Source organism: Chionomys nivalis, chromosome 2 (assembly GCF_950005125.1).
Source record: "Chionomys nivalis chromosome 2, mChiNiv1.1, whole genome shotgun sequence".
NCBI lineage: Eukaryota > Metazoa > Chordata > Mammalia > Rodentia > Cricetidae > Chionomys > Chionomys nivalis.
Genome location: NC_080087.1, coordinates 124,129,762 through 124,157,143, shown reverse-complemented (window position 1 = coordinate 124,157,143; position 27,382 = coordinate 124,129,762). Strand labels below are relative to the sequence as shown.

Here is a 27,382-nt window from a genome sequence, read left to right as displayed (position 1 = left end):
CCACTGTTTTTAGAACCTAGTGGGACAGGTTACACAATGATCTCTAGGGAGCTGCCTAACACGGCGAAATCTAGGCTGTGACCCCATTTCAACCACAGCTGCTGTCATTTTATCAGTTTCGGGGTAGGTTTCATTTGGGGGTGAAAAGCTGCAGAGATAATACCAAAACATAGCCTAGAAACCACAAACCACAAATATAAACCAAAGCACTGGCCGGTGGCCACAATCTCAAAGACAGCGTGAAAGACGCTTGAAGGGGGTCAGGTGTAGAGAAGAAAGTGACTTTCTCAGATGCGTCTCACTTTCTTTGACTCTTCCAGAAGCCTACACCCATACTCTCAGGTATATCTTACATCTGTGTGCCTCTTTCTCTTGACCTTCATGCTTCACAATATATTAAAATATCTTTCTATTTTTATTAAACCCCAACTCAAAAGAAAGAACAAAGAGCTGTGACGTGACGCCCCCCAGAGTGCTCCCTCTCACTTGCTGACGTTCTGCTCTCAGTCTCGGGGTGTCAGCACAAAAAAAAGTACAAGCTTCCTGTATCCATTTGTTTTTTAATTTATTTAATTTATGCACACAGTGTTCAGCCTCCATGTATGCCGCAGGCAAGAAGAGAGCACCAGATCTCATTACAGATGGTTGTGAGCCACCGTGTGGTTGCTGGGATTTGAACTCAGGACCTCAGGAAGAGCAGCCAGTGCTCCTAACCTCTGAGCCATCTCTCCAGGCCTTGTATTCATTCTTAAATGTATTTTTTCATTATATGTAAACGTGCATGTGCGTGTGGTGTTTCTGTGTGTGTATGTGTGCACCGTGCTAGTGCAGGAGCCCACAGAGGTCAGCAGAGAACATCAGATACCCTGGAGTTACAGGCAATTAAAAGCCATCATGTAGATGCTGGGAACTGAAACCAGGGTCCTCTACAGAGCAGTAAGCATCGTAGACGCAGGGCATCTCACCAGCCCCGTATCAGTATGCTTATACCATCTCGGTAAGCCTCGATGTCTACACAGTGGCATAAAGGGACAAGACACCTGGACATGTAGCGCATTGCTTTACAACAAGTTTTCAACCTGTAGGTCATGACCCCTTTAGGGGGGGTCGAATGACCCTTTCACAGGGGTTGCCTAAGACCATCAGAAAACACACGTATTTACGTTACAATTTATACCAGTAGCAAAATTAGTTATGAAGTAGCAACAAAAATAATTTAGTTGGGGGGTCTCCATAACATGAGGAATTGTATTGAAGGGTCACAGCACTGGGAAAGTTGAGCAACAAGGCACCACATTTAGGGGACTCACGATTTTTTACAATGCGCATTAAGCCTGGCTGCCTTTTGTCCCAGAGGCAGGTCCTACCTCCACCTCCCAAAGCTAGAAAACACAGTCCTAAAAAACACAGCCCAGGATCCCGGAGAGCAAAGGGCCGACAGTGCTTCTGCCTATGGGATGGCTAAGAATTGTGTCACATGCCAGAATGGAAAAGCTAAGCTCTCGCATGACTCCCAAGGAATGTGAGGTTCTCAGATCCAGTGCATCCTGAATTAGTGAGAAAGAACAAATATTTGCAAAGAACAAAGTTAAAAATCCTCACCCTGGCTGTGTCGTCCTTTGTTCCCCTGCTGTGGCCGCACAGGCTGGCCTTCCCTTCCTAGCACTCATTCCAGTGCCTTGGAGTCTCTGGACAGGCTGATCCCTCGGTCAGGATGGCCCTCCACAAAGCCCTTTCCCTCCCCTCGGTCAGGTCCACTCCCCAGCCACAGTCACTCTCTACTCCCTTTCTGACTTCAAAATGACTGTGACGCCCTATATAAGATCCTGAAAGCAGACCCTGTCTGTGTCTGACTGTTAAATTTTACTGGCATGTTCACCATCATGGGTTGAATTGGGTTTGGGGGCGGGAGTTGTTGGGGTTTTTTGTTGGTTTGTTTTTTTTGGGTTTTTCGAGACAGGGTTTCTCTGTAGCTTTGGAGCCTGTCCTGGAACTAGCATTGTAGACAGGCTGGTCTCGAACTCACAGAGATCTGCCGCCTCTGCCCCCCAAGTGCTGGGATTCAAGGCGTGTGCCGCCACCACCCGGCTCACGGGTTGAATTGTGCCTCCTCAACATTCATATGCTGACATCTCAACTCCCAGTATCTTAAAGTGTGGCCTCATTTGAAGACAATGTCTTACAGAAGTAACTAAATAGGAACAAGGTATACAGGAGGGTCCTATTCCAATGAGATTATATCCACATAGAAAAAAAAGTAAGGACACGGAGCTGCACACAGAGGAAGGAAGACACAGGGCAGGATGACATGTAACATGTCTGAGGAGAGGATCTTGGGACAGATTCTCTCTAGGAGCCCCCAGAAGAAACCAGCCTTTGATCTCAGACTTGGGGCCTACAGAACTCTGGGAGAATACATTTCTGTTGTTAAAATCACCCAATTTGGCTGGGTGGTGTTGGTGCATGCCTTTAACCCCAGCACCCAGGAGGAAGAGGCAGATGAATCTCTGTGAGTTCAAGGCCAGCTTGGTCTACAAAGTGAGTTCCAGGACAGCCGAGAACTCTGTCTCAAAAAACAAAAACAAAAAAAGACCAGTTCAAGAAACTTTGTACAGCAGCCACAGCGAGCTAATGCAGTCACTGAAATCACTGTCTCAGATCCATCTGTGCAGTATGGGCTTCCTACTTTAAAAACCAGGCCTCTGTAGCAAGCGTCTTACTGAGCATCACGGCCTTTGATGCAGAACAATACTGCAAAGGTTACATACGGACTCTGGATATGAGCCAGTTCCCATCCTTTATGAGCTCAGTATAGAAGCGAAAGCACCCTGTGAGAAGCATGCTGCCCATGCTATGGTTCTCAATACGGTTTGTCCCGCCGAAAGCTGCGCTGAAGTTTAACTGCTAATAGAACAACAGTTCTGAATGTGATGGGACCTTCAGGAAGTGATTATGTCATAGGAGCTCCATTCTCACGAAAGGATAAATAGGGATCTCAAAGGACTGAATTCGAGTATTAATCATTTTTCTGTTACCGTGATAAAATGCCATCACCAAGGCAACACACGTAAGGGATACAAGGAGCCCATCATAGCGGGGAGGTATGGTGGTGGGAGCTTAAAGCTGAGAGGTCATACCCTCAACGGCAAGTTCAAATCAGAAAGAGAGGGAAACGGAAGTAAGCTGAGGCCATAGGTCATATACTCTCAAAACTCCCCCGGGGGGATACACCTAACCCTCCCCAAACAGCACCGCCAAATGGGAACCAACCCTGTGGAGGACCTTATGTCAAACCACTACAATTAGTTACCTCAGGGAGGACTACCATAAAGTGAGGGAGTCCCTCGTGTGCTGTATCTTCTAAAACTGCCATGAGCTCAATTGGCACAGGCTCCCATCAGTGCCTCTTCTTAGGGTTCCTCCTTTGACAAGCCATGAGCCCAAATAAAATTCTTTCTTTCGCTTATTACCAGATATTCTGTTTGGCAACAGAAAACAGAACGAGACAGTGAATGTTAATTGTCAGGCCAGAAGCACAGTGTCAGCTTCCACAACTGGCTAAAAAGCAACAGTGTGCGCGGCCACCCACCCCTGGGAGGAGGTGTACACTGGGAAAGCGTCACTCGGAAATGTTTCAGTAGGCACACCACACCTCCTAGTCTCCAAACAGCCAAAAACAGGCAACAGATGCAAACCAGGCAGGGGTTAAACCATTAAAGTGGTAGCAGATGGGGCTGGCGAGAGAGACAGACAGATGAGCAGGAGAGAAAGGGCGCCTCCTGCTCTTTCCGGGGGACCTGGGGTCAGTTCCCCGCACCCACATCAGGGAGTTCAAGGTTCCCTGTAAGTCTAGTCCCAGGGAATCCGATGCTCTCCTACTGACCAGGTTCTCACCATGTGACAAATGAGAAGGTCACATAAAGATGGGGACAGACAAATACAGGTGAAGATGTCCTGGGCCAAAGGGGAATAAAGAAGAAAAGGACAAACGACCTGAGCAGAGGCTTCCTATTTGGCTCTGCCCTCAACTTTCTGCAGCTAGAAGAGTCAAAAGCGGTGGGAAGCTGCGGAAACAGAAGACAAGAACTGCCCTTTCGAAACTGGGGCAGAGAGGCAGGTGAGGTGAGTGGGTGCAGGAGAGGGGGGTACCAGTCCTCAAATTCCCTGTGTGGTCTATCAGATGGGAAAGGCATCCTGGGCACCCCTGAGCTGTCCAGTCTTCCCTTATCACCCCAGAGATCGGTCAGATGCTAACGGTCTCTGCTCAGTGCCTTGGCCTCCATTCCAGGGATTCCTGGACCCCAAGCTTCTGGCAGGGTTCAACTTTAATCCAAGGAAGTCCCCCACGGTTGCCATGGTAGCCTTACCCACGGTAGGTCTGGAAGCCCAGCAAGAAAGCACTGAGCAGATCAGGCTCTTCATATTACACATGGATGTGGACAACGAGTTCAGTTTCCTCTCTCGAAACTGCCGAGTGGCAGCCCTACGTCGTGGGATATTTTGATCACATTCTGACACTTCCAAGACTGCTAATAAAGTCTGCTTTGAATCAGAGGGCAGACCAAAATTAGCCACTGAGGTTTTGGAGGACTGAGGACAGACAGACACAGGAAGTAGCAGGGCATGACTGCACACTACAGCTCCCCAGCCCCACTAAGAAAGTACTGAGACTTACCCACTTTATACAGAAAAAGGACATGCACAGTATGATGCGACTTAGTTTTTTGCACGCCCCCAAGGAATGTCTAGATTCAGTCACAAACCACAATGCAACAGATTTGTAGTCATACTTTTTGCACCTATTTTTTTCTGGTAAGATCAACTGAAGCTTCCAAAAAAAAAAAATGAAGCTGAACTGCATTCAGCTGTGCAGCTGAACAAGTAAGACGCGGTGACTATAGACAAGGCGGCCTCCACCACAGCCCTCGGGGACTGCTGGCCAGGTACTAGGGAATCATCAAGGGTGGAAGGGTGGATCTCCTGGTTCTCCATCTCAATCAAACACAGCACAGGCAACACCTGTGGCCCCAGCGCACACTTCCTGCAAGCTCGCGGCAGAGGACAAGAAAACACATTGCTTAGGGAAGAAGGAACTAATTCTTAACTCAGGTCCACAGAAAATTGCCCCAAGTTAAGTGCTTTGATAACAATGAGGACAAACTAGTTAAAAACAAAAAAGAGCTGGGGTGTGACTTTTCCTCACCTGACACATAATTAAACTTGGCAATTATTTCTTGAGACTACAGGGCCTGCTTCTTAAATTGCACAACCGCAGAGTGACTCGGCTTACTTCTGCGCTGAAAACAAAACCGCCATGCATAACCAGCACGGGTGGAACAACAGGTATCCAGGAGCTCCCCCACCCCCACCCAGACACTCCCCTTCACCAGCACCCTGGGGAGCTGAAGGCTGAGGAGCAGGTCTCCACCTCCACCAGAACCCACTGCCCACACAGGTGCCATCAAAGCCAGAAAAGGAGCCCTGCGGCTCTCGTGGAGAGCTCTTCAGAACCCTTGCATGATTCCACAACTGGGTCAAACTGACTCCAGCAAGCCCCAGTGTGTCGGTACCCAGGGCTCTCAAGAGTTCCATGCAATTAAGAGCCAATTTCATTTATCCTAATAGGAGCCAGACCGACAGCGGGCAGGAGTCGGGGCAGGGATGTTTACAAGGCAGAGGAGTGAGGCAAAGGCAACAACAAAGCTGGGATGATGTGGCTGGCGTCCAAAGGTGACTGATGGATTCCCGCGCTCTCAACTAGTCCAGTTGGGAGGAATTCCACAGGCCTGCTTCCACCACTCCTGAACACACACCTCCCCCACCCCTGCCCTTTCCCAATGCACCTACAGCAAAACAAAGCAAAACAGTATAGAATTTTATTTAAATAAAATCTACACATACAAATGTATCCGAACATTAAGAATGTAAGAAAACAATAAAGCCAAAAAGTAAATGTCTCCAATGTGTAGTATCATCTATATGCTTTTTTTACTCAAATGAGATAATCATACCTATCCATCTAGTAATCAAACAAAACTACCTTTCCCAGAAGTACCCATAAATCCCATCTCATGGCCTGTCAAGCTGCATACCACCTACTAGTTAGTATAGCTATTTGTGATATGATACACTAACCTAAACTTTCATTGGATAGATTTACTTTGTAAAACAATGTGATCAGAGGCCAGGAAGATGACTTGGGGGCGTGGTTTAAAGGGCTTGCTGCACTTGCAGGAGGCCCTGAGTCTAGATCCTCATCACCACATACAAGCTGGGCATGGTATGTCAAGGAACCCAGACATAAGTGAACAGATATAGGTAGTGTTATGGTTTTCTGTCTCTTTAAGAGACAAGCCACGCCCACTCCCTCACCCATCCGCTGAGGCAGGCTGATCTTCAGCGTCCAGCCTGAGCTCATTCTCTTTTCCATCTTCCTCTCGGAGAGGCAGCTTCGCTTCTGCCTCTCTCCCCACTTCTCCGCTTCCTGCCCCCCCCCTTCACCATTCCCCCTCCATAACCACCTGAATGAATATTCAACCTCACTCTGCACTGCAAGTCGTGTCTATCCATGTCTCTGTCTTCTGCCCGCCCACCATGCTGTCTCCCTGCCTGGGACCAGCCACTGCTCGGGGACCCGCAGCCCTCTCTGCCTGGGACTGGCTGCTCCCAGGGCCCGCTGTCTGCTGCCACATGGCCCGCTACCACCATTTGGGACCTACAGCATTTCTGCTGCCTACTGCCGCTGGGAATCTTGCAGCATTTAAAAAAAATTATAAAAGGCAGAGTCTGGCCACTGAGCTCCAGGGATCTGTATCTCTGTCTCCTCATTGCTGAGCTCACAGGCACACGCCATCACACCCAACTTTTAAAATGGGAGCTGGGGCTCTGAATCCGATCTTCAAGCGTGCATGAATAGCTCTTTTACCCATTGAGCCATCTTGCCAGTCCCCAGAATATCTGACCAAACACCTGTACATTGTAGCCCAGATACTTTGACACATAAATTAACGGGGGGCTGGAGAGATGGCTCAATGGTTAAGAGCATTGGCTGCTCTTCCAGAGGTTGTGAGTTCAATTCCCAGCAACCACATGGTGGCTCACAACCATCTATAGAGGGATCTGATGTCCTCTTCTGGCATAAACTTTAGATAGCAAAGCTGCCATATAAATAAAATAAATAAGTCCTTAAAAAAATTAACCATAATGAAAGAAGAAAAGAAGAAAGGGAAAATAAGGTACCCTGTCTCAAAAAAAGAAAAAAGAAAAAAGAAAGAAAGTGGATCTCTGAGTTAAAGACTAATTTGGTCTACAGAGCAAGATCCAGAAAAGCCAGGGCTACACAGAGAAACCACCTCGAAAACAAACAAACAAAAATAAATAAATAAATGATAAAGTGGCCAGACATGCCGGTACACGCCTTTAATCCCAGAGCTTGGGAGGCAAAGGCAGGCCTGGTCTACGTAACAAGTCAGACCAGTCAAGGTTAGAAAGTATCAAAAAAACAAATAAAATAAAATGAAGCACAAATGGGGAAGAGACCAGCAGCACTAATTCCAAAATCAAACCTTCCCTATCATTTTTAACAAGATGAACTGATAAACAGACACAACAGCCAGAACTCAAGCTCCTCTGGGTCAGGGAGACAGCCGCCATATTGTCGCCATTCCCCTCCTTACAATATCCTAGACAATCTTCAAGCAGCCGTCACACACTGGGGTTTTCTGAAGTTGGAACATGCCTCACATTGTTTTTCTGTAAAATTTTGTGCCTGTAAGTTAATCAGGACGGCCTGGTTATTTCCGCTTAAATTTATAATAATGACCAGAAGTGTGCAGTTCTTGGCCCTGAGTTGACAGACTGGTCTATAATCAACACCAGTCGAAGCCCATTTCTCCTCAGACATATTAAGAAAAGTCCATTAAGCTCTCTGTTTCTCTTACTCATTTTCTTCTTAAAAGTAAACAGTTCATCTAGTCCTTAAGACAGCTGTGAGAAGCCTCGCGTTGCACCCATGACGACAGCAGGCAGGCAGGCATCTCTGATGCCCTCAGTAGTTCTCAGGACAACCAAAGCTGATGCTAAGGTCATTGGAGACTTAGCTTGATGCCACCCCCCAGTGCTTCAGCTTGCTATTGGTTTGTTTGTTTGGTTAGTAGGTTGGTTAGTTGGTTTTTCAGAAACAGAGTTCTATGTGTAGCCCTGGCTATCCTAGAACTCACTTGTAGACCAGGCTGGCCTTGAACTCACAGAGATCCACCTGCCTGTGCCTCTCGAGTGCTGGGATTAAAGTTGTGGGCCACCACACTGGGCTGTGTGTCTGTTTTGAAAATAAAAGACTTTTACGACCGGTTTACAGCTTTACTTTCTTCTCAACTCCATCTGGCTTATGAAGAGACAAATCCTACCAGCCAACTGCTTTGTACCTGCCAATAAAGAAGTGGCCTTCCTTACCACAAACACTACTACACCACAGAGGCGTGGCAATCTGCTTCAGAGACCTGAAGCACTAGGTAAGGAGGAAGTTGGCAGTTTCTGCCCAGCTAGTCCAGCCTATTTCACAGAGCTGTCAGTGCATGTAAGTACACTAACCGCTTCCACAAACCTTCCTGCAGCTTCAGGAGAAGGCAGCCAATGAGGTCAGAGTCTCAAGAACGGTAGAACGGGCAGGGTGACACAGGCCTTTTAATTCCAGCACTCGGAAGGCTGAAGCAGAAAGGTACCAAGTCCAAGGCCAGTGGAAACTACTTCTGAGGAGATTTCAGGCCAGCCTGACCTGATGACATAAATTCAGTCCCTGGGATTCACACACTGGAAGGCAAGAACCAATTCCTGAAAGTTGTTCTACACACACACACACACACACACACACACACACACACACACATCATGCAAATAATACAAATAATAGAGTTAATAAAAAAAATCAAAGCAAAAATAAAGAGCAGTAAGGGAAAGCGATCAAGCCTCCTCATCATGGGCCCAAGACACAGAATTCAGTTACAGAAAGCTCCCATTCTTCTGCCTTTCCATTTCCTTAGGGGAGGGGGAGGCAGATAGAGGAAATCTCTGACAGACTTCCACCTCTTGGGCTACCTCCCAAATGCCGATACTGAGTGGGTTTGTGGGTCACAGACCTGAGCTGGGACCCCAGTAACTCCACTCATTTCCTCCAACCCTTGGAGATGACACAGCTTCCTTGGCATACCGGTTGAAACTCCTCCTCCCTAAGCTTCCAAGAACTCATTAGGGCAGCATGCAGCATACACAGTGCTTAGCACACAGTATAGTACTTCACCAACACCAATACCTAGAACACAGGGCGAGACCCCAGGCTCCTCAGATCTTATGCTTCTTGAACTCCCCTCTAAGTCACCTGAACCCAAATGGTTCCTAGCAAAATAAAATAAAGAGCAGGTGCATTTGGGACCGAGGCGTGCCTCAGTTTTGGAGCAGCGGTACAAGGGCTGTGGGAACGTGATGACGCATGGTGAACAATGCCTTAAGGAACCGTGAGAGGCTCCAGGAAAAAAGGCAGGGGACCTTTGATCTCAGGTGCATTTTGTTCTAGGATGTGATTTCGTGTCTCCCGTGTTCAATTTGTATGACATGTTTATTCATGTTGAATGTCAGAACCCAATCTGGTCAGTGGACCCTGAGACAAGATATGGCCTTCGGCCTTGCTTTCATGCTTTCCATGATACAGCACTTGCTAGGCAATTGTGTTAAGATTGGTCTGTCCTGAGAAAGTTCTGGGAAAGGGCTACTCTGTCGATGTTTAGTATGCGCTTACTGGCACTCTTTTTTTAAATTATATGTTTTTCTGATCATATTTTTCTGAACTCAAACAACCTTCCTTGAATCACTGCCTTCTTGGTTACCTTTGTGTATAACAGCGCATGCAACTGAAGCAAGGCTGCCTACAGCAGAAGACTGTAGTCCGCCCCATTCTTTCAGGCCCTCAAATCCCCAGTCCAGCAGACAAGATCTCAGGACTGCGGAAAAGTTGACAAGGCCCCAGGTTGATCCCCAGCACTTCAGACAACCAACCAACGAAACAAACAAACAAACAAACAAAATTCCGTGATTCAATTATTTGGATCTCCAAACAAAAGGTATCTGGGAGAACCCAGAGTTATCTGGAGAACTGCTTAAACTTTCACTGTTATTTTGCTCCTTCTTGGTTGCAGTGAGCTTGCAGCCCTATCTCCAACACTAGTCAAGGTTCATCCCTTTGTAGGCAATCAGGTATCCCCAAAAGGGTGAGGCTTGCCCAACTCTGGAGACCTGCTGGGGCGACAAGGCAGAACACGCTGGAACATCCAAGTCTCCAGGTGCTTCAACGATCCCCCATGTGGGTGGTCGGTGACCAGTTCAGCCGTCATTTCTTTCTCCCTGCAAATATCCAATCGACTTTACTCTGCAGTTTCTTTTCAGATTAAGGACATGATATCCTGAGTGCATAATCCAGCACTAGAAATAGCTCCAAGAAAGGCCAGATACTATTTTAAACATTACAAAGCCTATGTGCTATGCCTGGTAACACAATACCAGAATCTAGTCCTGATATGATGATTTTGTTGTTGTAATTTTAAAAAAAATACTGATAATACTTAGCTGTTGCCCTGGGGTTTTGGCCTGCTGTGCTTTCTGCAGGATTGTGCCACCCACAGAAGCATCTGGTGACTGTGTGGCACCTGTTAATGTGTAAATATTGCCTGAGTGACAAGGTGGCAGGTTCCTGTTGTGACAACTGCATACATTTTTGGTTATGAATTACTTGAAAGTAAACACAAAGTATCAAAAATTCATTAAACCTTAAAAAGTACTTAAAAGGATCTCCTGAGAAATTGGGAGCATTGGGGGGGGGATCAGAAAAGGTAGAAGGGGAGGAAGACAGGAGAAGGGGAGGGAGGAGAAGAACTAGAAGGAATGGAATGGTCGAAATGGAGGAAGGACAGAGACCGATAGCAAGGAAAGAGACACTGACTGAGGGAACCATTAAGGGCTAGCAAGAAACCTGGCACTAGAGAAGTTCCCAGGAATCCACAAGGATGTCCCCAGCTAAGACCCTAAGCAATAGTGGAGTGTCTGAAATGCCCTGTAGTCAGATCGATGACTCTCTTAAATGTCACCATAGAATCTACATCCAGCAGCTGATGGAAGCAGATGCAGAGAACCAGTGGAGCACTGGGCTGAGCTCCCAACGTCCAGTCGAAGAGAGGAGGAGTGAGGAAACGAGCAAAGAGGTCAAGACCATGATGGGGACACCCACTGAAACAGCTTACCTGAGCTCATGGGAGCTCACCAACTCCGGCCTGCCAGCAAGGGAACCAGCATAGGACCACACTAGACCCTCTGAATGTGGGTGACAGTTGTACGGCTGAGGCAGACTGTGGGGCCACTGGCAGTGAGACCAGGATTTATCCCCACTGCTTGTTCTGGCTTTTTGGAACCCATTCTCTCTGGAAGAATACCTCGCTCAGCCTAGACATAGCGGGGAAGGCCTTGGTCCTGCCTCAAAGCAATGTGCTAGACTTTGTTGACTCCCCATGGGAAGCCTGACCCACTCTGAGGATGGGGGTGAGATGGGGAGTGGGAGGGAAGGGAAGGTGGAGAAGCAGGAGGAAGGGAAGGGAGTGGGAAATGGATTTGGCATGTAAAATGAGAAAAGATAGGTTTTTTTTTTTTTAATTAAAAAAAGTACTTAAAAGTGTTGATGAGATGGTGGCGCACGCCTTTAATCCCAGCACTCGGGAGGCAGAGGCAGGCGGATCTCTGTGAGTTCGAGACCAGCCTGGTCTACAAGAGCTAGTTCCAGGACAGGCTCCAAAACCACAGAGAAACCCTGTCTCGAAAAACCAAAAAAAAAAAAAAAAGTGTTGATGAGAATGATCTGACATTTAGCATGTATTTTCTTAACCCAACCTGTCAAATCTGAACTGGGGACACAGCTCAGTGGCAGAAAACGTGTCTCACAAGCACAAGTTCCAGATCCTGGGCTTCCTCCCAGCGCTGAAGAATTAAGTACCAAGTCCTCAGAGCTGCTGGTGGAACTTGGCAAATGGTGAGTAGCGTCAGTCACCATGGAAAATCAAAAGCTGAGAAACACGTCCTGAAATGTGGTCAGGGCCCCTCAGCGGGCATGGTGCTCCACCCACTCATGAAAATGCCTTTCTTACCCACTGGCTTCACCAAACCATACGCAGGCTGTGGGCAGACTTCATCAACGCTCTCTGAAAACTGATCTAGATTCATCGCCGGTGCTGTGTGTTCCTCCCACATTATTTCTTATGTCTTGGGACTCATAAAGCTCAGATTCAAATCCTGACTTTAAACTTCACAGGTATGTGGCCTTGGGTAAGTTGTTTAAAGTGGCAACAATAACAATTGCTTGCTTCATTGAGTTCTTACAAGGGCATCCTGAGATACAAAGATTGAGACGACTAGTGCTAAACACCGTTCATTATTGTTATCTTGGACAAAAATCAGTGTACTTACTATTGCTTTTATAAATGAATAAATCAGTTGCTTCAATAATAAATCACAAACAATCATGAAGCTCCTTAGAACCGAGCACTATATGAAGCAGAGGCACTTCAATGAGCTTATAAGTGCAACGATTGTCTGACATGAGGATGTAACCGTTTGCTCATTCTCAGTCAGACAAAGCAAGCACTTCTCAGCATCCTTCAAGGAACCGTTTCTCACTCCCTGCAGGGCCGTCAGTGTGTCGTTTCTTCTGCTCAGGGTCTGGTTTCCATCAGTGCTTGAGAGCTTGCATAAAAGCAAGTGAATTCTGTCTGTGAGATTCAAATGATGTTACTTTTCATATTTTTTGGCACTGCCAATTAAGTTGGGAGCCTTTTCTTCATTGCTTATCTTCTCTTCTTCATGCCTTTCCATGTGGAGTAAGTCGGGCTTAACTACATGCAGTTCTCCCGCAGTAGCTCAGGCTCGGTGCAGAGACTGCAGCTAGCACACACACTGTCCTGGAATTATTTTTCATTATTCAGAGAAAGCTAAATATGAATGCTCTCGGGTCTTTGGTACTGATGTTACTCAAGGAGAGACACTGTTCAGTTCCCTTAACATACTGTTTGAATTTCCAAACAATACATTTGAAAATTATCTAGCATTCCTTTTATTAGGTGGAATTTTATTTTTAAAACCCAAATCTTCTGTTTTATTCACACCTGTACCAAAGCTATCCTTCTTGAGAGAGGAAACTGCATAGTAATAAGTATAGAATTTGACTTAAAATACCAGCTTACCAGCTTTCTAGCTCATCTTAAAACACAATGGTGACTCCATTGTGCAATCAGGCTGGACAAAGGGATAATACAGTAGAGTGAACTCCATTCTATATGTCCTCATGTATCAGCAACCTGTTAATATTTGGGTTAGCTGGCAAGTTTCCTAGTATGAGAGTTTTTTTTGTTTTTAAATCTGGCTATTTTATAATGAAAATGTAGATTTTTCAGTTTCACTGTAAAAAGCAAAAGTTCTAACATTTTAGGGCCCACATTCTCTGCATGGCAAATAACTGTCTGGAGCTCAGCACCCGAGCCCATGGAGACAGCACGAGTTCCTAATATCATCCAGGGTGCTGGGTGGGGGAGGGGAACTACATCATTCACTGATGTCCCTTTCGACCAAATCCCTGGGGCGATCTCAGATCTCAACCTCCGTTCTGTACCCTCAAAGTGTTCTTCCTAGATTCCAATTTAATTGTTGTTTTGTTTTATATTATGAGTGCTTTGCCGGCATGTATGTACATGCATCATGTGGGTGCCTGGTGCCCATGGAGGCCGGAAGACAGCATCAGATTCCCTGGAACTAGAGTTACAAGTAGTGGTGAACCGCCATGTGGGTGCTGGGAATTGAACCTGATCCCTCTAGAAGAGCAACCAGGACTGTTAACCGCTGAACCGTCCCTCCCGCTCCACTTTAAATGTATACGCTGTGATGCAGGAATGCAATTCCTGAGAAAGACACAGAAGGTCCCTCACATCTCACCTAGGTGTCAAATGCAGCATGGCTTCTAATAGCAAAAAAGGAATTAAATCTCAACAGCAATATGTACTGGCTGAATAAACAGTAGAAAAATCCACACACCAGAATACCAGAAAGCCTCCAAATGCAATACGGCAAATGTGAGCATACAGAAATAGAAATGTGTCTAGAACACATGAAGCAGAAAAAAAAAAAAACAAGGTGCAGAAGACTATGTGATCTACAGTCCAATCTGTGAGAAATGAATAATTCAGACGCTTTCATTTCACTTGTCGAAAGATACAGCCATATTTTATTAATCATATTACTTTTTTGCATTTTCTAAAGAAAGGGAAGCCCTGTGAACAGATATCCAAAGCTCTTCATGTGTGGGAACCATCAAATCTTCAGGTTATTTACCTGGTTATCTTTCTTAGTGATATTCTCTGAGAGTCAAGCTTGATATCATTTCTTGAGCAAGAATAAGAAAAAGACAAAAAACAAGCAAACAAGAAAAAAATTCCAGGTGGCCTTCGGCCATCCATACCTGGCTCACTTCGGAAGCTGCACTTGGGGAGTGTTCTGCGGCACCTGTTACCTCTCCTACTGTCATTTCAGACACACATAGGAGATGGCACAAGAGTCCCTCCCAGGAGAGCTGCAGGGCTCAGCTGCAGACAACCACCTCCCGAAATTCGCTACAGGAAGCTCTTGCCCTTCAGAGCCAGGGAACCACCTGTCTCCAGCCCAACTCTAACCAAAGGCAACCAAACCACACCAAAACCAAGCCACCCGTAAAAGCTGGGCAAGGTGATACAAAGGCAGGCAGATCTCTGTGAACCCCAGGCTAGCCTGGTCTACACAGTGATTCCCTAGTCAGCCTAGGCTACGCTGTGAGACCCTGTATCAAAGCACAAATCAAAACTATCTGAACTATCTGACTGTGGATTGTTGAACAACTGGAAAGATAAGAGATGAATGAGTTAAGACTACAAGCCATCCTCACTGTTCTTCAACAGCACTGCCTTACATGCAGTCCATACTACTAAGTTAAAAATGAGTCCTGTCGGGCTGGAGAGATGGCTCAGAGGTTAAGAGCATTGCCTGCTCTTCCAAAGGTCCTGAGTTCAATTCCCAGCAACCACATGGTGGCTCACAACCATCTGTAATGGGATTTGGTGTCCACTTCTGGCCTTCAGCCATACACACAGACAGAATATTGTATACATAATAAATAAATATTTTTTAAAAAATGAGTTCTGTCAATGTGGCAAGCAAGTCGATCACCACTAACCATAACTAACAAGTACTAGTGCACACTGCTAGGATACTTTTCGTTTTCGTTACGTCACACAACTTATCTATAGGCTGAGTCCCTACCACAAAGCAGGACGAGGCAGGAACAAGAACTCAAGACCAGCCTAACCACCCGACCGTGTAGTCCTGTGCATTCTTTCCTTCCAGCTGGTCTTCTTTCGTTTTGTTTTCTGAGACAGGGTCGTCGTTAGCTCTGTATGTGTGGGCATGTATGAGCACACTCACCGTAGCGTGTGTGTCTGTAAGTCAGAGAACCTCTGGCATCGGTCCCTGCTTCTACCTTGCTTGAAACAAGGTTTTTCTTGCTCATCACTGTGTATTCCAGGCTGGCTGGTGCATGGGCTTCTGGCAATTCTCCTGCCTCCAGTGGGGGCGTACTACGATTACAGACTCGTGGGAATGCAGCTATGGATTCCAACACAGGACCACAGGCTTGTTGTACAGTAAGCACTTGACCCCCAAGTCATCTCTCCACCCTTCCACCTTACCTTTTAAGACAGGACCTCTAAGTGAACCTGGAACTCACTGAGTCAATAGACCGACCCAGGGATCCTCCTGTGTCTCAGCCTCTCCAGCACTGAAATGACAGGGATGTACTGCCATACCCAGTTTTTTTAATATGAGTTCTAGGGTATCAAACTCGGGTCTTCATGTTCGCACAAGAGGCTCTGTACTGGCAGAGCCAAGCTCCGCCCCGGCCCTATAATAGCAACTTCTTACCACCTACTTTCAGCTGTACATAGTCACATCTCAGAAAGTGCTTACCTCTGAGTCTTTAGTCTGCTGATTACGAATGACTATCAGATTATACAAGATCCTGTCATCGTCTGCCTCTGTGTGGGATACATCATGAGGCATACTCCATAAATTCTTTTCATCATCCCTCTCCAGAGTTGCTCCAAATGAGGAATACGGATTGTTACCACTGTGAAAGAAAGAAAGAAAGAAAGAAAGAAAGAAAGAAAGAAAGAAAGAAAGAAAGAAAGAAAGAAAGAAAGAATATGAACTTTGTTATATGCATGTATTATATATCTTATATTTGTATTTTAGAATATAAATAGAAACACAAATTATAACAAAAAGAACCTAAGTTATTTTTCATAATTAAGCATAAACACAATACAATTAACAAAATTAAGCTCTTTTTTGTTGTTGTTTTGTTGTTATTTCTTTGTTTTGTTTTTTTGAGACAGGGTTTCTCTGTGTAGCCTTGGTTGTCCTAGAACTAGCTCCGTAGATCAAGCTAGCCCTGAACTCAAAGATCCACCTGCCTCTCCCCCCCCACCCCCGCTCAGATGCTGGAACTAAAGGTGTGGGCTACCACCACATGGCACTTTAAAAATAGCCTAAAAGGGATGGTAAGAGGGATTAGCAGGTAAAGGTGCTTGCTGTCAATGTCTGATGTCCTAAGTTCGATCCCTAGCATTTACACAAAGGTCAGAACCAACTCTAAAAGTTGTCCTCTGACCTGTACAAGTGCACTGTTTTAAATAACATAAACCAGTCAGGTATGGCGGCACATGCCTGCAATACCAGCACTTGGGAGGCAAAGTAGGACAATCACATGTTCAAGCTCAGCCTGGACTATACAAAGAGACTCTGCCTCCAAAACCAAGAATCAATAAAAACAAAATAGATAAGCAGTAAATAATAAAAAGGTTAGAAAACATACAATCACATATATAGACAAGAAGTGATTACTACAGCTAACCAGGAATTTTAACACTAGGTATCCTGACCGAAAATCAAGGTAACTTTTACCAGCTTTGAGGTCAAGGACAAACTTGAAGCGTGGCTGACCCTGTAGTACAATGGGAGAGCATTGTGCTAGGGCATGGGTGCAATCCCTAGCAACACACACACACACAAGACTGGGGCTGGAGAAATGACTCAGTAGTTAAGAGCATTGACTGCTCTTCCAGAGGACCCAGGGCTCTTACAGAGGACATGGCGGCTCACAACCATCTGTAATTCCAATTTCAGAGGCTCTGGCCTCTGTAGTACTAGGCACATTTGTGGGGCACAGACATACATTCAGGCAAAAGATTCATACACTCAAAATCAGAAAAACTCTTATTAGTTTATTTTTATGTGCATTTGTTTTTGCCTATGCTTGTGTCTGTGTGACAGCATCAGATCCCCTGGAACGGGAGTTACAGATTAGTTGTGAGCTGCCATGAGGGTGACGGGAATTGAACCCAGGTCCTCAGAAAGAACAGTCAGTGCTCTTAGCTGCTGATCCATCTCTCCAGCGTCATGAAAAAATTTAAACCCTAAACAACAAATATACACGCCCAATTACTTTCAATGGTCAAAAGCATGATAAGGACTAAGAATCTCAAGTGTAGGCTGGAGTGATGGCTGAGTATATTAAAACATTTTGACCCTGGAGAGATAGTTCAGCAGTAAAGAGCACTGGCTGGTCTTCCAGAGGACCCAGGTTCAATCTTAAGCATCCTTATGGTGGCTGACAACCATCTGTAACTCTAGTTCCAGGGGATCCAGCAAACTCTTTTGGCTTCCAAGGCTACTAGCTGCATAACATACAAGCAGGCAAAATACCCATATACATTTGTTTTGTTTTAAATTGGGGCCAGGGACAGTGATGCACACCTTTAATCCCAGCACTCAAGGGGCAGAGGAAGGCCGATCTCAATGAGTTTGAGGCTAACTAGACTGTTCTACCTATCAAGTTCCAGGCCAGTCAATTGGAAACAAAAAAAAAAAAAAAACAACACAGCCGGGCGGTGGTGGCGCACGCCTTTAACCCCAGCACTCGGGTCACAGAGGCAGGCGGGTCTCTGTGAGTTCAAAGTCAGCCTGGTCTACAAGAGTTCCGGACAGGCTCAAAAAAAAAAAAAAAAAAAAAACTGTCTCAAAACACAAAACAGCGAAAAACCACTTGCTGCACAAGGCTGAGGACCAGAGTTTGAAACCCCAGAACAAAAGTGAAAGCTGGGTGAGAACAGCAGGCAACCTTTAATTCCAGCCTCAGAAGACGCAGACAGGAGATCCCTAAAGCAAGCTGGCGAGCGAGACTAGCCATGATATTGGCACATCTGTGACTGAGAGATAGAGCGACAGACGATGATCTGACATCAATGCGTACTCACATGCCTGCACTCCCATGTACATGTATGCCTATTTATACACATACATGCAGTGCCCCCCACAGACATACATACATTAAAGGGAAAGTTCAGTCGCCTTGCCTTATACTCTTGCTTCATGAATGCTTCCTTTACAAAGTATACCCATGTTTGGCCTCCAGGAGGCTGGTGATGCAGCATGACACACAGGACATGCCTGTACACTGCCCTAGTTAACTTCGGAAGGACAGGACAAACAGGGCCACACCGGAGCTACTCACTGCCTCTCATAACATGTACGAAGCATGGTAACACCTTTATCACGGGACTCAGTAAAACTGCAGACATATGGACATGACTCCTGTTTCTGGTCCTCACTAGAACCAAGAATGGGAAATTCCTACTGAATGACCACACGGCTATATAAATCAATTCTCTGATAAGCGCTCTAAAGGAGGCACTGTGAAAACACATCTGTGCCGGTTAGCAGAAGATCCTAGCGGCAGTGGGCACACATCTGGCCGGCTAGCAGAAGATCCTAGCGGCAGTGGGCACACATCTGTGCCGGTTAGCAGAAGATCCTAGCAGCAGTGGGCACACATCTGGCCGGCTAGCAGAAGATCCTAGCGGCAGTGGGCACACATCTGTGACGGCTAGGAGAAGATCCTAGCGGCAATGGGCACACATCTGTGCCGGTTAGCAGAAGATCCTAGAGGCAGTGGGCACACATCTGGCCGGCTAGCAGAAGATCCTAGTGGCAGTGGGCATCAGGCAGGTATAATGAAGAAGCCACGCTAGAACTGTAAGGAGACAGCTAACAACAGAGGTGCCAGCAAGGGAGGCCAATGAGGAAACTCTGTGGGTACCTTGGAAGAAAGGGAACACTGGTAAGAAAAACGAGGGAGGCTGGAATGGCAGCTGGGGGCTAAAAACATTGTGCTCCGTGGGCCACACACCTAGCAGTTTTCTCGGGCAGCTTTACCCCTGAGCAAGGCAGGACTGTACTGAGACAGGAGCAGCATTAACACCTTACAAAGATCCTCCCAGGTGAAGTGTAGGGAATGCTTGAGAGGTGTCAGGGAAAGATTCTAAAGGTTTGTTAACTCTGCAATTCAGGAGCTAGGCATGGAACAGGCCTAAAATTCTAGTACATGGGAAGTTCAGGCAAAGGATCACAAATTCAACGGCAGCCTGAGCTGCAGAGCAAGCTTGAAGCCAGCCTGTATGCCATAGAGATACCCTGCATTCATAAAGAAGAGGAGTCGGGTGGTGGTGGCACACACCTTTAATCCCAGCTCTCAGGAGGCAGAAGCAGGTAGATCTCAGTGAGGTCGAGGCCAGCCTGGTCTACAAAGCGAGTTCCAAGACAGCCAGAGCTGTTACACAAAGAAACACTGTCTTGAAAAATCAAAATAATAATAATGATATTAATAATAATATAAGAAAATGAAGAGGGAAGGGAAGGAGAAAACAAGGATGTAATTGACGTGTGTGAGGCCCTGGTTTGAATAAATGCACAGATCCGTGCATCAGCAATTTAGACAGCTCAAGTGACGGACGGATGGCAGGATTTGAATGAATGTGGAGCTGAGGAAGTGTGCTATCCGTGACTGCACACAGCAGAATCGGCCGCTGAAGATGAACTCAGTGGAAGAGAGCCGCAGAGGGGTGGGAGGAGGCAGAGCCACTCCGAGATCTGAGTTATTTACCTGGAGAAAGAGTGACACTGTTTTGAGGCAGAACAAGAATGCCCAGTGGCCACGGGATAGCAAATATGTCGAGTGTGTAACACGAGGGTATGGCAAATGAAAATACACAGAAGACATTCAGAGAAACAAAGGGAGGCACTGGGAAGGAGGGATAAGAGGAAATGACCAGTGGGCTGCAGATAAATGTCAAGAAGGCCACAAACGGGACACACCTCAAGCTGGCACCAGGAAATCTCACAACAGGAAGCAAGAACCAGTCACCAGACTGGGAATCAGTAGAGCTGCCCAGAAAGAGAGGTGCCCCAGGTGCCCTAGGTGTTCTGTGCAGGCAGGCTTCGATAAGCATGCTGAACCCACTCGGTCACTCGGACCTTCACTCATGGCTGTACTTTGTATAGGTAGAAACAGCAGGCTGTCTCACCCTTAGAATTCAGTAAGCACACAGCACAAAATGATGTAACAGCAGAAAGGAAGAAGTGACCGATTACATAAGAGGAGAAGGACGTTCAAGAGGTTTTTCCCCCCTTTTCTTTAACATATTTACTTATTTTATGTATGTGTATATGACTTGCCTTCATACTCAACAGAATAGGGATGCTACAGATGGCTGTGAGCCACCACGTGGTTGCTGGGAATTGAACTAGGACCTCTGAAAGAGCAGCCAATGCTCGCCACCGCTGAGCCATCTCTCCAGCCCCTAGAGTTCAAGAGTTTTTATGGAGACAACATCAGCCTTTTGCCCAGAGAGGGAGCAAGGGCAAAGCACCCTGGCAGAAAAACAGTTCAAGAAAGGTCAGCACAGGGAGGCCTCGTGTGCCCACAGACTGGGGTATTCCAAGCTCTGCGTACACACACTGCAATGACAGTGGCACAGAGTGAAGAAGCAGGGGTGAGCTGATGTCGGACTGAAGACAGGGCTAGGCTTTTGAACCACGAACTATGGCAGGTCAGATCAAAGGGTTGTAGAGCAATGGCTGGAGAAGGAACGAGGAAAGCGCGTAGTTGGGGAGGTGCCACAATCGACTGTCACATGAGGAGCAGTGTGTGTCTGAGTCAGTGTTTCACTGCTGTGCAGAGACACCATGACCAAGCCAACTCTTACAGAAGCAAGCATTTAACTGGGGACTTGCTTACAGTTTCAGGCTCAATGCATGATCATCATGGCAATGAACCAGTTTCTTTTTTGCCTAACTAGCTCTTGCAACCTGTAAGCCACCACAGCGCCACAGACTCGACCCTTGTATCTAGGGTCCCCCATTCCACTCCTCCAGTTATAAAGCCACTTGGGCCAGGAAGGGCTGGGGCATTATGCCATTTGACACATAAGAACTAAACCTCTCCAAGGAAAGGCTAGCAATCCTTTCTGAGTGCGGTCCCTGGCAGGGACTCACTGAGCAACTGTGTCATAACAAGCACTGAGAGACTGCCGCTCTGTCCGCTGGCACTGACCCTTCTCTGGGACCTGTAGACAGCCAATGGGTAGCCAGGAGTGGGACAAGGCTTGGTGCATCCGCCTTCTGGTTTCATTTGTCTCCTCTGTCTTGTTCCAGTCTGCACACAGCCTTGTAATCATTTAAGGAGTGTCTGTTGAAAAACTGGTTAATACAGAGTTGATCAGCACTAAATTTACCTATCTTATTCTTTCTTCAAGATCAAAAGCGTAAAGACAAGATAAATAAGGTATTTTCCAACTAGGAGGAACATCCAGCCGTCCTCCTGCTCTGGATCCCCTGGAGTCCAGCCTAGAAGTGTCCAGTATTCCCTAGACTTGTAGTCATGTGCATTCCAGGAAAACTGAAGCCTCACTCAGAGACAGACCACCTCAGGATGAGATCATCCCCTAAGTGGGATCAATTACCACATGACTGTAGCTGAAGGCCCCTAGCTCTAAGGCACAGCAATCATCTCACAGGAGCTGAATTGCACGTGCACTCACACGCATGTACACATGTGCATGCGCGCGCACACACACACACACACACACACACAACTTCATCCAATGTTAAATGCTAGCCACTTCATCTGTAAACAGGAAACACGTAACATGTGGTTAACATGTAACACACATAGAAATGCCCCCTCCAGAGTTCTCCCCACATCTAGGCTTGCCCTAGATAGTTTTGAAGTTAGCCTGTTAAGAGCCTCAAGCTCTGCCTAGTCACTGATATTCAGGAGACAATGGAACAATGGAAAACAGGAAAAAAACCAGCAGGTGCTGCCCTGAGTGAACAGGGCCTCTCCAGGGGTGTTCACCAGTGCTCTCCACCCCCCCCCCTTGCCCTTCTGAACTCATTCACCTCTGAAGAGTCACAACTGCCCCAGCCCAATGTTTCCCAGGCAGGACCCGTGTGGCCATGTTCTTCAATATTAAGAAATCTTCCTTCGAAGCAGAGAGAAGATGGAGTCCTGTCTAAAGTGATTATTCTAGCAATGACTTTTTCAAAAACAGTAAAGGGGCTGGAGAGGGAAAAGAAGTTACCCTTGCAGCATGGGTACGGCAGAGGACTTTTGGGTATTTTTTTTGTTTTTTTGGATTTTTCAAGACAGGGTTTCTCCGTAGTTTTTGGTTCCTGTCCTGGAACTAGCTCTTGTAGACCAGGCTGGCCTCGAACTCACAGAGATCCGCCTGCCTGGCAGAGGACTTTTGTAATCCCAGCCTAGACCACTGGTTAGTTCTGATAATCAAAAGAAAGATGGACAGCTCCTGAACAATGGTACCCAAGGACACCCTTTGATCTCCAAATGCACCCACACAAGTGCATGCACACACACACACACACACACACACACACACACGTGCGCACGCGCGGGGGGGGGGGGGGGGGCTCTCTGAGGAGCACCGGAAGTATATGTCTGGCCAGCTCTTGAGTCCCCAGTCTTGATCATGGCAGGCTGGTTGATGACTCCAGCAACCACATCAAACCACCTTACCCTGAAAGCAGCCAGGAGAGACCAGGCTAAAAAGTATAAAGCAAAATAACCCAAGAAAAAGCAGCTTGGGAACCTTTGTGAGCCCCAGACCAGGAAGTGGGCAGGTGTGTAAACCCCATTCGGAGTGGCCAGGAGCCACAGGAGCTTTGGGAGGGCACATGAAGAAGGGGGGGGGGGGTTCCCAACCAGCAGCTGCCCTCTCTCTTCCTCCCTCAGATAAGCACATCTAAAAGGCTCTAGAGAAAGTGAGAGCAGTCGCTTTGCCCCGGCCACCATCTGCTGATGATAAATACTTTATGAACCTCAGGCATTTGAGAAGTCGCTCTGCTGTTGTTACAACCCGTGCAGAGGCTACTCTCACTCCCAACGGGGCAGTCTTACATTTCACCCTAATCTCACCTCAGGGCATAAGACTCAGGAATCTTCTTTCAATGTACTTAAAGTACAAAAAAAAAAAAAAAAAAAAAAAAAAAAAATCTGCCTGGGGACATGGCCACAAAAGCATGTCAGTTGAAAGTCAGTTACAGGGAAAACCTGGGATTCCTCACCATGGCCAAGGACCCTGTGTAAAAAGATTTTGAAAAGACCCACAAAACATCACATACTGGATGGCTGCTGGCCAGAAGTTCCAAGGACCTCCCTGCTCTGGTCCTGGGCTGATGTGTGACTGATGCTATGGACAGTGGAGGGAGCAAATCCTGGGTCTAGAAACACAGACCTTGAGAAGCTGTGATCCTCTCCTTCCTTCTTGTGTCCGACTCTCCAGGAGGAGCTGGCCAGCCCCTTACACTGCCACTTCCCTGTGAAGGAGCAGGTGATTCTGAGAGCTCTTCTCTCTACTCTGCTCGGCCCCTCTCCTCTCTTCTCTCTCATTCCCTTCCACCCTCTCTCTCCCTCCATTTCCTTCCTTCCTTCTTCCCTTCATTCTTCTATCCTGTCCTCATTTCTTCTAAAACAGTCTGGGTTTTTTGTTTTGTTTCTTTTATCCAGTGTTTAAACACCTGTTACCCAAGCCAGGCATAGTGGCACACACCTTCAATCGCAGCACTCAGGAAGCAGACGGGCAGATCTCTGTGAGTTCAAGGTCAGCCTGGTCTACACAGTGAGTTCCAAGATATCCAGAGCTACAGAATGAGACCCTGTCTCTAATAAATAAACAAACATCTGTTACCCAGAGTTTAAACCCAGTTCATTTAGACATCGTGGAGATTTTCTGGACACTGACCTACCTTTATACATGACTTCCTTCAATATTCGAGCTGTGACATCCCTGGAAATGAAGGATGAAAACCTCAGGTCCCTGGCTTCGGTCCCTCACACTCATGCTCTCCCTTTGGGCTTCCCACCCCTTTGGCTAAAGCAGACCCTAGTGTGGTATACCTGGGTACACAAACCCTGTGAAGCCAGCAGGGCAGCGCCATTTCTATTTCCTCCTGTTGAAAGGCACTAGAAGGGGCTCTGGAAGCTGAGGCTCCAGCCTCCTCCTCACCTCTGCTTGCCCTGACTCCTGGCTGGATCATCGTGTGGCCTGGCTTTAAAGTCTATCTATATGAGGAGGATCCCCAGAGCAGCGCCTGAATCTTTGTCCCAAATTTTCGACCTCCTCTCTCCCAAGAGATGCCTAGCTGTCGGCACTAGCTCAACATGACCTAAATACGGACCTTGCTGCTGGTGGGCTCTCCACTCTCATGATGGCAATTCCAGCTTCATGTTGCTCAGTTCAAGAACAGGAAGCTATCCTGAATCCCTCAACACCTGTCTCCAGTCCAACAGAAAACCCCACTGGTTCTGTGTTCAAAAAATACCCACTTAACCAGGCAGTGGTGGTGTGGTACACGCCTTTAATCCCAATACTTGGGAGGCAGAGAAGGTGGAGCTCAGTGAGTTCAAGGCCAGCCTGGCCTTCAGAGTGAGTTCCGGGACAGGGTTCAAAACTACAGAGAAACCTGTCTCAAAAGCCAAAACAAACAAATAAATAAATAAAACCCACCTCCCCACTAACCACAGGAATTCCTGTAGGAGTTTATTTTTCTAGTCTATTCTTCCCTTCCTTCCATGTTTTAAGTGTTTTTGCCTGTATGTATATATTACCACATGTGTATCTGGTGTCCAGATAATCTAGAAAAAGGGCATCAGATCCCCTGAAACTGGAATTACAGATAGTTGTGAGCTGCCCTGTGGATCTGAAAGCAGCAAGGTTTCTTTCTTTCTTTCTTTCTTTCTTTCTTTCTTTCTTTCTTCTTCTTCTTTTTTTTTTTTTCCTCCAACCTGGTTTTTCTGTTCTTAATCCAACAACCAGAGAGCAACTGATTCTTCCAAAATGTCAATCAGGTCCTGTTTGCCCTCTGATCTATAGACCTGCTCAGTTTCCTCCAGAAGCTGGCAGCCTCTCCCCTGCTCTGACCAATCTACTGTGACCATTCTCTTCAGCTCTATCCTTTCTCTTAGTACAGACGTAATTCCTACTTTGCTTGTTATACTTACTGTCTACTGTGCCCTTTGTTTACCACCATAGAGGACCTACGAGGCCTGGATTCTGTCCATGCTTTTTCCTCAGTGGTTTATTGCCAGCGTCTATCTTAGCACCTGGCACCCAACAGATACTCAATAAATATTTGCTGAACTATTGAACATTTGTTTCCCAAGTTCACAGGCCTCCAAACAGAGATGAGGCCAACATCCAAGCCACTGGACTCACAGAGAACTGTTCACACTGCTCAGCTGATTAAATGGATGGAAATCAGGCTGAGAGTCTTGTGGGAGGAACACATGATAAGCACATGTGTTTCGTCAGATGACAGCCAGGACTGTGGAGAAATACACGGAGAGGTTCAGAAGAGCAGATGAGCAGGGTAGACTTGGCAGTCGGGGAAGAACTGTCTGATAAAATGATGGAACAGTGGGAGTTATCCATGCAGGTAGCCAGAGAAAGAATGCCCTAGCCAGACAGCGTAAGAAGCACTGAGGGATTCCCAGAGTTAGGGATTTGTTTCACATATCTAAAGAACCTGGGGGGGGGGGTGAATAATTTCATGGTCTGTGCTGACCTTAGAAACACGCTACAGTAGCACGAAACTAGAAACCACCCTCAAGTCCGCTAATAGAAAGGCTGAGTGCAATGGGAGACACCGTGCAGCAGGAAGAACCAGGAAGTGAGCTCACCACAGAGCATGAATGAATCTACAAAGCGGTGCAAGAGAGGCACGTGAGAACACTCAGGGTTTGACCCCATCTGGGTGAAGTTCAAAGGCAAAACCAGACGAGGTCTTTCAACTGCTCAGAGAGGTGATAAGGCTATAAAGAAAAACAAGGAAACAACTCTGATAAAACTCTAGATAAGATAGGGGAGGGAATGGGGGTGGTGACATCCATCTCTTATCCTGATTGGTGGTTACAGGAGTGTGCCCTGTACCACTCTTTATACCAAATGTCTTTTGTCTGTGATATCATTTAAACATATACATGTTAAGCCCAGCACTTGAGAGACAGAGATAGATGGATCTCTGTGAATTCGAGGCCAGCCTCATCTACATAGTGAGTTCCAGAACAGCCAGAGCTACATAGAGACCTTGTCTCAACAAAATAAAATAAAACCTTAATACAGAATTGAAGATACCTGCCAAACACTGAAAGAGGTATACTATTTAGGTACAATGTCTCATCAAAACTATTTTCCCGCCGGGCGGTGGTGGCGCATGCCTTTAATCACAGCACTTGGGAGGCAGAGGCAGGCGGATCTCTGTGAGTTCGAGACCAGCCTGGTCTATAAGAGCTAGTTCCAAGACAGGCTCCAAAACCACAGAGAAACCCTGTCTCGAAAAACCAAAAAAAAAAAAACAAAAAAAAAAAAACTACTTTCCCAAAGAGAAATAGAATATACGTTATATAACTGCCCCAGTCCTTACATCTGTAATAAAGTATTTTAAGCAGAGTTTACTTTTTACACAAGGTGTAATGATAAGATCACTTTAAGATGTTTAGAAAGTTCCAGGAAACCTAGATCATGTGATGCTCAACAGGAAGAAATGTCACCTTCTAGGGACCTTCCCAGGCCATCTGACTAGTTGAAAGAAATGTCACCTTCTAGGGACCTTCCAGTATCACGTGACTGAAAGAAAGGCCAGCTCTGGGGACCTTACGGTGTCACGTGACTAATGTGATGCTGTTGTGGGTTATCAAAGAAAAGCTTTAGAAGCCCTCCTTGTGGGAGCGGAAGAGATGGCTCGGTAGTTAGAGGCACTGACTGCTGTTCAGAGAACTGAGTTCAGTTCCCTGCCCCCACACGGTGGCCTAGAACTACCAGTAACTCCGGGTTCCAGAGGATCTGAAGTCTTCTTCTGGCCC

The 27,382-nt window shown here is 46.6% G+C and overlaps 1 protein-coding gene across 1 annotated transcript in view; it reads right to left on the bottom strand.

Moving 5' to 3' along the window:
• Window positions 1–27,382, bottom strand: part of Mreg (melanoregulin) — a 59,598-nt gene that overhangs the window by 19,905 nt on the left and 12,311 nt on the right. The window contains exon 2 of the mRNA XM_057763190.1: window positions 16,075–16,234. Within this exon, the coding sequence (XP_057619173.1) occupies window positions 16,075–16,234 (160 nt within the window). The remainder of the gene's footprint in view (window positions 1–16,074; window positions 16,235–27,382) is intronic.